This window comes from Lethenteron reissneri, chromosome 56 (assembly GCF_015708825.2).
Source record: "Lethenteron reissneri isolate LAM-NWPU_2019-01 chromosome 56, ASM1570882v1, whole genome shotgun sequence".
In the NCBI taxonomy this organism is placed as follows: domain Eukaryota; kingdom Metazoa; phylum Chordata; class Hyperoartia; order Petromyzontiformes; family Petromyzontidae; genus Lethenteron; species Lethenteron reissneri.
This window is the reverse complement of record NC_083834.1, coordinates 9,485,739-9,498,913: the sequence shown is the minus strand read 5'-3', so window position 1 is coordinate 9,498,913 and position 13,175 is coordinate 9,485,739. Positions and strand designations below refer to the sequence as shown.

The following is a 13,175-nucleotide window of genomic DNA, read 5'->3' as shown; positions in this document are numbered from 1 at the left end:
CGCTCCCGATTTCATTCGAATCGTTCACCCGGCGTCGCGTATCGAGACGAAGAGCCGTCGGATCTCTCGTCGTGGTACAGAATGGCTCGCGGAAGTGGATATCACGGAGCCACCACCGAGAACGCTTCACGTTACTATCATCATCTCTGGTCACACAATGTCCCACCTGCTGTGCCCGAGACGAATGTTTGTTGCGCAAAGTTCAGAAATTTCCAGAAGCTAGGATTATAGCCACACTCGGGGCACAAACAAATTTCATGTGATGGATGTTTGTGTGTGTAGTAATTGGTAACCGAGCTGAAACCATCAACTCACGACACTTGAGAACCCCGTTTAATCACAACTCGGCCTATGTGAGTCTGTGGGTCTCTAGGCGAGTCTGTTGGTGTCCCTGCAAGTCAACGGTGACCAGCCTGGGACCATAACCTCACTGCACACGAGAACCCGGATTGACCCACAGGTGGTTGCCTGAATTCGAGCCCAGCCTCTCGGCGGTGCCATCTCAGCGCTCCGACCTGTGACCTGCGAGGCACCCGATCCCCTCCTTGTACGTGGATGATCCTCATTAGAGAATGGGGAAACCTCAATGCCGATTCACACAGTTGGGACGACGAAACTAAATACCTCGCGCCGGTACGGATTGCAATTCGCAGCCCTCCCGACGTGTTTTGACGTTGCGTCACGTGGAGTGAAACGTCAGGATGTTGTGCCGAATGACACCCGGGGGAAAAAAACCCCTCTGAGAAACCACACCAGAGCTACGCCCAGGAGCAACCGTGAAAAACCTGGGGTGGACATTCCGTGCTCGAACCGCCGCGAGGTGGCAATTGGGTCAAACGAGAGCGCCACGCGAGCGGAGTGGCCACAGACACTGCGACTGGGTGGGTCGCAGAAACCTCGCGGAGCCGTTCGAGAAGCGTGGGAGACGAACAAAAGAGACACCCACCGGCTATTTTTGGTAAAAACGTAACGGGATTTATTTGAAGGCACAACTTTCAAGGCACTCGCATAGAGGATGACACGGGTTGAAGTAAAACAAAATTAAGCAAAATCCCTTTTGCTCTGCGCTTAACCATCCCGCGAAGCCAGGCGATAAATAGCGACTTGGGCTTTAAGCTGCTGCTTGAAATGCAGATTTCTAAAAAAAATATTTTACCAGGCAAGGCGCCACTGAGCTATACGGCTCTTTTTCAGAGCGACCTGGCTATCGCCAAAGATAGCTCACCCAAGTGGCTTTTCACGTGGAAATTTATAGCAGCAAAATACTCTAAACGCGTGATGTTGATTCTAAATTTAGGAGGGAAATACCGGAGGACCTGGAGAAAAATCCACGCGACCACGGGGAGAACATGGAAACTCTAAATATACAGCAGGCTTCAGGGTCGGGATCAAACCCACGACCTCCTGTATATCAGGCGAGGGAGATAACATCTTGCCACCGTGGCGCCCCCACTCGGACATGGGAGCAAAATGTGGATGCGGGTAAAGGTGCAGATCTGCAATTGCCTGTTCACGCCACTGCTGGTAGAAGGGGCCTCTCTCCGCTCGAGGGAGCTCTGGACAGCCCCTCTAAGAGAGGGCATTTGGCCTACTTCCATATTGGCCAGCATATCTTGGAAGATATGGAAGTATCCACACTTTGACCCCAACACAGGTGACCTGCCTGCCGATCAGACTAAGCGGCGGTACCCACTTGATGCTGCGGGGCGGACAGAGGTGGGGGGATTTAAGAAACTCGTCCCCATTGCACAACTGCCGCACGAGATGGAATGGAAGTCGGCAGTCCCCATGGATTTAAATTCCATCGTGCTCACCATCACACCACGGCAGTGTCTCCACACCAGCAGCCCCCGTCGATTTCAATAATAAAAGTGTCAATTTAATGAAAAGTGTCAATTTAAGGACACGGCTAATGACAATTTCAATGATACAAAATTGTCAGCGCGTGTTTGTTTCCATGTTCACAAGCACGTGTGGTTAATGCAGACATAATTCCTTGCGAAATTTATCTATTTGGTATTTGAAAAATGTAACATCAGTTTTTTTGCCATGAAGGGTAAAACCTCTTCTTATTTTTCACGCTGAGCCTGGAAAAAAAGGTCTCATGACACAACACAACGTGTCAATTTAAATGGACACGGCTGATGACACTTTGAATACGATCAACATTGGTAAAAAAAAAGACCAGAGCAAAATGTGTTTGTAACTGAAGACTTTTATTATCGCTTTTAAATGGTTACAATTTTACATGTTAAACAGGAAAAAACATAATACAAGTAACAAAATGAAATTTTTTGTAGTTGTGTATGTCTGCGAGTCGTGTTCGTGTACTTTATATTTTTCAATATTTACGTATGTCAACTCACTCACACCTCTCTCCAGACCACTCCTTAAAAGTCAATGCAAACGTCTTCAGTCTGTCAAATCTCTGCCCCAGCCGGCGGCCATACGCAGCATACAAAATGGTAGAGATCGTTCAAGTTTTGTAGGTACAAAATGAAGTGCTGTTTTAAAAATATAAACCAAATAAAGTAGATAAGCTTTATTGGAAGAAAGCCAGCCTTTGCGGCAGAGCTGAACACTCCTGGCTGTTAAAGTTCAAATTTTCTCTCGTATTGCAAACGCGTGGTTGTCACAGAAACATCGCATAATATAGCCACACGACGAAAATTAACTTAAGCCTTGGCGTGTGCCCCAAATACAGTATCATCATCCGTAAAGGAAAAGAAATCGCGCACGCTTTTAGTCGGCACCCAAGAAAAATATATCTGCCGACATGCCATCTGCAATGTAACACTTTTTTTTAAAGCCGATTTAGGAAAAACCAGTAAACAGATCCTACGGATAAAAAAGGAAAAAAAAAGAAATAAAAATAAAGGAACAAAAAGTTATGAGCGACAACACGCTACTCTGAGGTTACGGTAAAAAGGCGTAAAAAAAAAGCCAACGTCGTGAAGCCGAGGGGAAGAGGAAACATTGTATTGCACAGAAAAGTGAGGTTTGTACCTGCGGAGGCAAAAACATTTATAATAGCGCATGATCCATGGCACGTTGCTGCTGAGTGTAAACGGGGATGGGGGGGGGGGCATGTCGAGAAGAAGGGATTGGGGGGGGGGGGCCCGAGGGGAGGGAGAGGACCGGCCGCATGCCGGGGGGGCACTCGCCGCTTTTGACGTTCCTTGACTTATTTATTAATTTCAATACAGCAAAGTTTGGTTCGAGAGCGTATTCCGAGTTTAAATATTCCCTGCGGCAACCTCAAGCCAGTTAAAGCTGCCCCACTTCATGTTGTTTCAATTCGGCCATCAACAGCCGGAACGAATTTGCATACAGCTGTTAGTTATTTTTTTTCCTGTATTATTATTTTAAGTTATTAAAATAGCACTTTTCAATAGTTTGAAGCACAATTGCCGCTTTCCTTTTGAAATCTACATGTGCACCCAAGTGTCAATTGTGCGCATTCTCGAGTGATCCAAGAGACTTGTAGATTTAGTAAAATCCGCTTTTTTCGCCAAAATCGGAATTTTCTTTAGCCACATTGCACAATTAGAAAATGAAAATATAATTCAATGTATAACAAATAAGAATATATATAAGTTTCACGTTAATTGACAAAGGCCTCCTTTGAGTTGGACACAATTAGAGAATAGTGATGATGAAGAAATTAAATCGGTTATTTTTTCTGTAGTAGAAACAAAATAACTTCTAAATTTCACGACGTCAAATCGATGAACACCGACTTTTTTCCACCCAAGCTCCGTTTGTGGTATTGTTTTCAATTACCCTGTTTGTTTTGTTTGCTTTGCTGGTTTACAATGGACAAGGGAAGGAAAGATTTTCCCCGCTTAGAAATCCAATATTACAAAAAAAGCGTGCATCTCAAATGCCCTATCGGTGCTATTGTTTATCATGACAACACTGCACCCCTTGCGGTTGAGGCACGCGCAGGTATTAAGTGCCCAAATCTGCTTAACCTAGAATCAAACATTTAATAAATGGGTATTTCAGAGAATTGGTTACGAGGTCCGATTATTGCTTGTTGATATAACTTGTTTTACCGCACGTTCTAAGCTGGTGCGCGTGCCTTTGAGGAAAAAAATATCCTAAAAAAATGAAGCTGTTTGTACAATAGCCAATAGCAGTCACTGAATGCCAGTTAAGTCACATATAACATGTGCAAAACACACATTTATCACATTTGAAAAGTCGAAATAAAAAAAAATGTTTACCTTGGGTGGAAAAGATGGGACACACTGTGGGCTTACCTAACAATGTCACCGGCCACAATGAACCCTTCAACAGCCTCAATGAGAAACGGGAGAGCAGAGATGATGATGATGTTGGAGAGACATCAAAATGTACCCACGGCAGCTGCACGGCAAAACAAGAAACCCAGGCACGGACCAGGCCGGAATTCGCCTCAAGAAGGCTACAATGGACGTGTGCCGTGGCACCTTCCATCCGTGGCAAACCGTGCCCCAGTTCAGCTCGCCAGTTCCAGTTATTACGTCGTTCGTCTTTGTTTTGGGTGTCCGCACCAGCAGAGAGAAAACAATCACGTCGAGTGGAGAAGTCTAGGACCTCTGGGGGGGGGAGGGGCAATGGCTCGACCCGATTGATCGATGCAGTTATCGAGGATATGTTTGGCTAACAACCATGGCTCAACCACTCACGCGTACAGACGTGGAAAAGAAAATCGAAACTTTTTTTTCTGATTACAACGAAAAAGAAACATCAAAGGGAACCCTGCAGGTGGCGAGGGTACGCAGTCGTCAACATCTGAAGCAGATGACGACCACTTGTGTAGCGATCGAAACGTCGTTTTTTGTTAGTTTCTTTGAAGCTATCCCAGTGACTTTACCGAAAGACCCAAAAGAATACAGTTCTCAACGTCCAAGTGGAATTCACCACCACCAGCAGGCAAATATTGCCGTGCTTGTGGACATTGTGTTCGTACAAAACATGTGACGCGAATGAGACGACGGAAAGACACGCCACTTGAACGGAAGATGCGGACGAGACACCACCACGTAGGCTGGTTTACATGCACAGTGCATACTCTCTTGCCGTGATATTGCAACGATTCCGTAGTCATTTGTGAAGCGAGAATATGCTAACATTTCAAGCTCAACAAGTCAACAATGCTCGCTTAAGGTGTCACGATAAATGGTGTCGGAACCTGTCACTCCTAACTGCGCAACCTGCATTGCAACTTCAATTGCAACTCGACTCCCAAGTTGCAATGCAGATCACGCCCTTTGCTCTCAACGTTGGGTTTCCGATAACCGACAGCGTGCGTAACTCCAATATATATGTATAGTATATATGTATCTTCTCGATGTTATCGACAAAACAAAATCACGAAGGCCCGTGGAAACTTGCGCATCCTGGCCAAACACGCAAGTGTGTGCGTGAATGCAGTTCTTTGTTATTGTATTGCGACGCCAAAAAGCGCAGCACAATTTGACCACGGCAAATAAACGCAAAGATGAAGCCAGACTACACCCCGCCCCGTCCCCAAGCATGGCCCTGTGCGCCAGGAAACGCCGAGCCAAACAAAAAAATGAGGGACAGCAACATGGGCCACTTTTCCCTCCGGCTAAAGCTTTCCACAGCTTTTATCCTAGGAGAGACAAACAATGAACTGACGTTTGTCAGTAACTTCCTGCATTAAAGTACTGAAACACGTGCGTAATGCCACACCGATACTGCTGACGACTGCGGTCATTCTCGGCTTAAGGGGTGGGAGAGGGGGTAATAGATAGTTTTTTTTCCTTTTTTAAGTCTGCAAAGCCACAGCCAATCAATCAAGTCAGTCGAGCATTCACTCTCTCTCACTCGCACACACACGGAACGTCAGCACAAGTCGCGTGGTTGTTCTCCGTTTGGTACCCTCCGTTCAAACGCTGGCTTTCGCGGGAAGTTGAGAAGCGACCGCCCCATTCATGCCGCCCCTTCTTATTTATTTCTGCCGTTCCAGAGTCTCGAGACGGCAGGAGTGGCAGCAAATTGCTTTGTCCGCCGGTTGTGGTGGCTCACGGCTACTCTGCCAAGATCGCAGCGCCAAAAAATGTAAACAAGATTATAAAAATAAATACTGCGAGAGCTGTCGCGTACAGGCCAAAGCAATGTTCCTATTACTTTTTCCATAAACAGGATTTGTTCCGGAAATTAAAAAAAGCAGCAGCAGTCTGCAGATAGATCGTAATGTGCCACACGACAGTTTTATGTCAAAGAAATGTTATTATATTTAAACGCGCGGAACGGGCCGCAAATTTGGAAGGGCAACGGCAGCCGCCGCTAACTGGGAAAGAACTTAAGATAATAAGCTTATTTTTTTAAAATTGGGCATTCTCAATTTTCCACCAAAAGCCTCTTGAACGGGGGCCGTCCAGTCGGTATGCGACTGTATGTGTGCGCGTGTGATGTGTGCGTGTGCGCGCGTCCCAGGAAAAACGGTACCAAGGGACAAAGTGTGTGCGTGTGCGTGCATGCATCACCTTGCCAGGAGACCCATTCCCCGGAATCGAGCAAACTTTTTTTCCTATCCATCGAAAAAAGGGGACTCAATTCACCTACCCCTTTTTACTGGATTCGGCAAATACAATTTAACAACGCTATAGGCGAATCAATGACAAATTTTAAGTTCATGTCTCATTATTCTTTTGAGGATATTAAAATAAAATGCAAATTGAATATTTAACGATATAAATACTACAAATATTTACACAACATAAATCAAGTCGAAAACTAAAATACCGCGTTCCAATTATTCATGTGCCACTTTTATGTGATTCCTGAAAAATGATATTTGTACTGGCTTACATTAATGCAAAGAGATCAAATAAACACAATGTTGGTAAAAAAAATATTTGTAGTGGCAATTACAGCAATGGCATGGTCATAGATGTAAATAGTTTAAGGACTTGGTGTTTTATAATCTGAAACTTTTGCCAATTCATCAGCATGAGCAAAAGGTACATTAACAAAACATGAGAACCATTTATAAAATTGCAGTATATACGGTATTTTTTCTCTTCAATACGCTTTGAATGCAAAAATATATATTTTTGCATCGACTAATTTCTGCCAGCATTAATTAACAAAAAGTTCATTTATCCAGTTAACAAGTTAAATTTTGAACCCCCCTCGGTCGTGAAATCCTTCCTGGCAAGGTGGCCTTACAAATATTCACATTAACATTTTGAGATTCCTTATAACGAGTTACACTTAACGACTTAATAAAGTTGGGGGATGGGGTTTGCTGGGGCCCACACACGCTCAAGGACCTCGGCGATCGTGTCGCTAGCCGCAGATCAACAAAATCCTGGTGAGGGGGGGAGGCGGGAACAACAACAAAAATTACACCCCCGCCCCCCCCACGGCTGCCGGAACAAGAGCAACACCCATAAGTGGGCACGCAAAGCGAGTGACGTGGGGTAAGCGTCGAGGACTTGGCGGAGACACCGTGGCCCCTGGGGCCATTGGGACGTCAATCGCGGGCCCTCCCAATTCTGCCCCCGCCGCCGCGTGCGTGCCAACTGTGCAGCGGCCGCCCCCCATCTCTACCCCCCCCCACCACGTCTGCCTCCTTGACCCGTCAACCGCAACCGGGAGGGGGGGGGGGTGTTGGGGGGGTCTGGCGCCGATTTTGGTGGCCGAGAGAAACAACGCGGTGGGGTTAGGGCAGGGGGGGGGGGAGGTGACCATGAGACAATTTGGTTGAACAGCGTGCTTTATTCCGGGCCTTTCACGGGCAAACGTAAACACGCCCGCAACAGATTTAGCAGTTAGCATGTTAACGCCTCGCTGTTTTTTTTACCCGATTGTTGTCGTACACATCTTAAAAAAATAAAAATGTGGTCAATTTTTTTTTTAAGTTGCTGCCAAACCGTTCTGCCGAGCTCAAAACACTCAAGCTGGCGACCCGTCACAGAGTCCTGCGTGTGTCCATCCCAACAAAGCCGCGGCCCAGAGTACTAATAATGCGAACCGCAATAATTAATTACCGACACAACAAACACTTGCTGCTGCCTCCTCCCACACGGCGCGCAGAACCCGTCATCCAACAAGGAACCTGCCCAGCCCACCGCTCAATTTCCACCAAGGTGGCCGGTTTCGGTGAGAGAAGGGGGGAAAGGGTTGTATAAACGACAGCTTGGGATTGGGTTTGGGTTGGTCCTTGATAATTATTATTTTGTAAAATTTGCGCGAAAGTATCTCTTGCGGGTCGATTCCTTGGTTGGGTTGTGATTCTGCGGGTCGCGGGGTGCTGTTGCGTCTGCACAGGCAGACTACATTTCTACCAGGGCTTAAAACTAACTTTTATTTAAACCTTTCTTATTCCCTTTTTTTTTTACATACAATTTTCTTCTTATGCATTTTTCTTAAAGGTAAGACCCATCGGCGAGTATATCTACGCCGGAAATAAAGGGACTAAAAAATAAACACAAAGGAAATAGGGGCAAAAGAAATCAAATGCCTACACAAAATCAGCACAAGTTTGAAGCTTAAACCCAATCAGAGCATCACAAGAATAATACAACCTTAACAGCTTCTGCTAAATGTCACTTTTTAAACATTTTTTTATATTTTTTCCCCCCACTTGTTTTAGAATTATATCAATGCTATTTTTGTTTACTAGTTTCATAGCTTTATGTCTTCAAAGCAAAGAGCAAAACAGTTTAGGTCACAGTTTGAGAGCATTTGAAAAGAGGTAGATAGACCCAATGTAGAGACAGCGAGCGTGCAATTCCGAATCCAGACGCGATGCAGAAGGCTGAATAATTGAAAAATGTACAGCCTGATTGGCAATTCATGTGCCCAGACACGATGGGCTTGACAAATATAAAAGTCACCATCCTACCACTGTTACGAGCAGTGTTGGATGCATGATCGAATTAAACGCCAACATCACTGTGTTTGGCAGAGGGTTTATGAAGAACCCAAAAATCCAAATACTATTACTTGAAATGGTGTAATGTTGTTTTGGCTGTAGTTCTACCCAAGCAAACTACGCTGTCATTTTTCAAATTCAGCAGAAGCTGAACAGGTATGGTTTTCATGCAATTAAGAAAAAAAACCTACTGCTTTAACATAATTAAAAGCTGCAAGCGTTCACTGCTTTGAAACTCCTACATGAACGCAAGGTGAATGATAGCTTAGTGCAAAACTGGTTTGTTCAGCAGTGCTGTTTGAAGGCTACAATCACAAAAAAATTAGCTCTCAAGCCAGTGTAGATAATCAGTGGACAATTCTACCTCTTGTTTAAACCTCTAGTCACTTGTCTACGTAAATTCAAACGTTTACAAAAATGAGAAAGCGTGGGTGGGGGGGGGGTTGTGCTGAGTTGGTTTAACCCTTTGCGCCTAAGACCCAACTGAACTGGCACGACCGGGAATTCTTTCCGAGCAGCGCGGAAGGAGATTTGTTAATGAGCGTTCATTTTTATTTTTAAGAGATCGATTTAATGGGCGGGAGGTAGTGCCAAACCAAGTTGACAATTTAAAAATCGCTTACCTCATGTATGTGTGCACCTTATGGCAAACACCTTAAAATTGCACCAATTGGCTTGTGGGTTACGTACTAGCCAATGAGTATTTTTTTTTAAACACACCATGGTGATAAATAAGCGGAGGAGATTTTCCATCCCCGCGCAATTATAATGTTTACTTTATTTTTAAGACCCCAGCATTTGTCTTAGCTCAAATACCACTCCCTTCTAAATTTACAAATATTTTTTTTATACATTTGGCTGCACAAGATGCAAAATAAGCCTACGTAATGAGACAGATTTGTTTTATAAATTATTTATATAATGTACACTTTTAATGTATTGAAGAACGAGAGGAAAACAAAACACGGATTGGGTAGGAAAGGAGGGAGCGGAATAAAACGTAGTAAACTAAAAAAAACCCAACATGCGGTTATGACGATGTGGGTGAACAGCAGTCGAAGACCACAACGCACAAAAGAGACGCAGCTTTTTGAAGCCAAGGGTTAAGGAAGAGGTGCATTCACACGGCCTGATTTGCCTTCAGAAACATAATTTTCCTACGAGTTTTGAATTGGCTGCACGATTACCCTGGCATCAGCAAACACAGCCTGGCATTACCAGCCGGGTTGCCATGTGCCTTGGCGCAAAGAATGAAGGTGTGACCCGGCCACCCCAAACACTCCGCCCAAATATTCTCCCCACTTTGTAACCTGGGCCCTCCCTCCCGGCCCAAGGGCCCCGGAGCAGTTGCACCGCCTTCACGCCCCGTGTCGATGTCACGGGGCGACAAGAGCGGCACAAAATTTTAATCTCCACTGCGGACCTGCTGCCCAACCATGGCCACAAAGGGGCCCAGGGTTGCAGACAGGGACGCGCACCCCAACAATCGATAGAACCACACTTGTTATACAAGTGGGTGGGGGGATCCAACCCGGTGGCTCAATGTGCGTGGATGCCAGTGTCACAAGTTCAAATCCTCTTCAAGGGTCGTTGGTGTAGTCCATCCCAAATGGGGTCCACTAAAATAGTACTTGTGTGAGATAGCCAACAGTGGCTGTCCTGTCAACGGACTCACCACTGTCAAACGCAAAACGAGCGACTACTTTCTCCGTCGTCCCTGTGTGTGTGTGCGAGCAAGGGGGGGGGGGGGGCAGCCCTGAACTGTTTCTGACAGCAGCTTGGGCAATGTGACTGCACCTCCGACGAAAGTGTGCCTGGGAGTGCCGTGGGGAATTCGCACAGCACAAATGTTTTTCAATCGTCGTTTCCAACGCCACACACACCCTTCGGTATTTGCCAGTAGGGCCGCTGGTGGTTCTTCCCTTGGACAGGGGTGGCAGTTGCTGCGCGGGTGAAGAAATTATTGGGCGGCTGCTGCTGCAACGACTACGTTAAAACAACACCCGTTTAAAGAAATACGAGGGGAAAATAAAGGAAAGGAACATGCACGCAGTCACAGCACTGCACGGTGAATCGCCCACCTGCGCAAAGCCCCCCCTCCGCCCCAATTTAGGGTGGCCTCAATGCATCAAATGTGCAATTGCAAACCATGGAACATTGTTTGCTTTTTTTTATTTGTAAGGATGATGTTTGAACCACCAAACAACAGTACCTTCAAAGCTAATGGACTATTTGAGAGGAACATAGAAATACAGCGTGCGTGTGTTCGTGTGTGCAAATACATCTGTCTGTATGAAGCAATGGACAGAGGCTATTAGCTGGTCGAGACTGGGAGGCCATGGGGCTCCTGAGAAGAAATGATTTCGGGGTCACACGTAGGTCGCAGCTCGCCCACTCCGACGCGGCCCTTGTGGGCAGTGGGGGGGCCAGGCAGCCCAAAGGTCCGCGCCAAAAAATAAAACCACCAAGTAAGAGCCAAAAAAGCAACGGAGGAACAGCAAAACAAACCCACGGTCGCATAGCCCAGCCACCCACGGTGCGCTCCCCCATCCCTGCACAAAGGCCAAAAGGGAATGGATGCAGCCACCAAGAGTGAAAAATACATATCCATTCACCATGCGTGGAGAGTTGGTTATTTTGCGAGATTATTTTCGCTGGGTTATGGAGATGGTGGGGATCGCGGGCAAGTGAGAAGGCGAACCGGGAACCGGGATTGAGCGATGGTGGGCGGCACAGCAAACTACGGCACACCGCGGGCGTTTCGAAGCGTTGGGCGATCGTTCACATGGGATGATGGGCAGCGAGAACTCAGCCGCAATGCACTGACCCCCACCGCGTGTCCGTGTGTGTGGGGGAAGCGGGTACGGGGGAGGTTAAGGGACGGTGAGCGAGTACCGTTTGGTTCACAAGGCTGCACCCTATCCCTACACGGGCGTTGCCCCGTGTCGACAACACGTAGCGCTTGCACGCTTTAGCACAATTGCAGTGGGGACAAACACTCAAGTAATATCGTGGTTATAATTAGTTCTGATTTGTTTTCTTTCGCTTGATACTTGTTTAGTTTGTTGCTTAATCAACTGCTCGCAAATGTTTTCACTACTTGCAACAACAAAAAAACACACGCACAATGCAGTAAGGTTTTAAAGGGAAGAGGAAATAAAAGAGTGGGGGGGGGATGGCATTGGTGGGGGGGGGGGGGGGGGGGGGGGAATTGGGGATAAACGGGGATCAGGGAAGGTCAGACTTCACAGCGGAAACACTCGGGTTTACACTCCTCCCTGTCGGCTGAGGCTCCCAGCTTATAGTTTCATCTACAGGCACAACTAAAGCAGAGGACTTTATGCACAGCATGTGGGAAAAGCCAATGCCGCTTATAGCCCAACACCATCAGCTCACAGACTTTGCGCGCGCATGGGGGCACGGGCGGCAGAGGAGGGGGGAGGTGGCACAAACGGGCAGCAAAGTTTTTGCTTGCCCAACCATCGGGGGGGGGGGGGGCGGCAGTTGTTAAAGCGCTAAAGATCTCCTCTCCCCCCCCCCGCTACTCCACCACGTGAACGGCCCGTATCGCGTAAAACGCGGGCGCCGAATCCTCTCCCGTCGCGCGGCAAATGTCTCGGCTCAACACCCACGCGAACTCGCTCACAGCAACACCCCTCGCTCGCTCTCTCGCTCTCTCTCTCTCGCGCACTCAAACATCGTCGTCTCTCTTTATAGACGGCGCCGCAACCCTCGACGGCGCCGTCCGCTTTATCCCAACGCTACCTTATCCATGGCACACGTTGAGGGACGGGGTGGGGTTTTGTGAGGGTGGGGCAAGAAGCCACTTTTAATGACAGCAGCCATCGCTCGCTCACTACGGGGTAGGGAAGGAGAGTTTCTGGGTGGGGTGGGGGGTGGACGGGCGAGCAGACGGACGGACGGACCGGACCGGCGGGGGGCGAGCGGTTCAGAGCTGGAAGCCGCCCATGGGCGCCTGTGGCTGGGGGTGGAAGAGGAACTGCTGCTGGTTTTCATCCACCTGCGGAGCGATCTCCCCGTCCTCCTCCTCCGAGCCGAAATAGCGCTCGATCAGGTCGTACGCCTTCTGGTAAATCTCCTGGTTCTCGTGCGATTGCAGGAACTCGATCTTGTCCAGGCCTGGGCGATGGGGGAAGGGGGGATCCAGCGATTGTACTTCAGTTTAGTCATTTGTTCCATTGGTTGTTTTTCTTGTTGTTGCGAGAGCGATATCGCAATCGCAGACATGGTCCGCAGACCAAAGCGGCTTACTCCCGTT

General features: G+C 47.4%; 1 protein-coding gene across 2 annotated transcripts in view; it reads right to left on the bottom strand.

Moving 5' to 3' along the window:
* Positions 1–2,197: 2,197 nt before the first annotated feature.
* Positions 2,198–13,175, bottom strand: part of KPNA5 (karyopherin subunit alpha 5) — a 38,930-nt gene continuing 27,952 nt past the window's right edge. For both annotated transcript variants that reach the window (XM_061574804.1, XM_061574805.1), the window contains exon 14: positions 2,198–13,036. In XM_061574804.1, the coding sequence (XP_061430788.1) occupies positions 12,846–13,036 (191 nt within the window). In that variant the 3' untranslated portion in view covers positions 2,198–12,845. The remainder of the gene's footprint in view (positions 13,037–13,175) is intronic.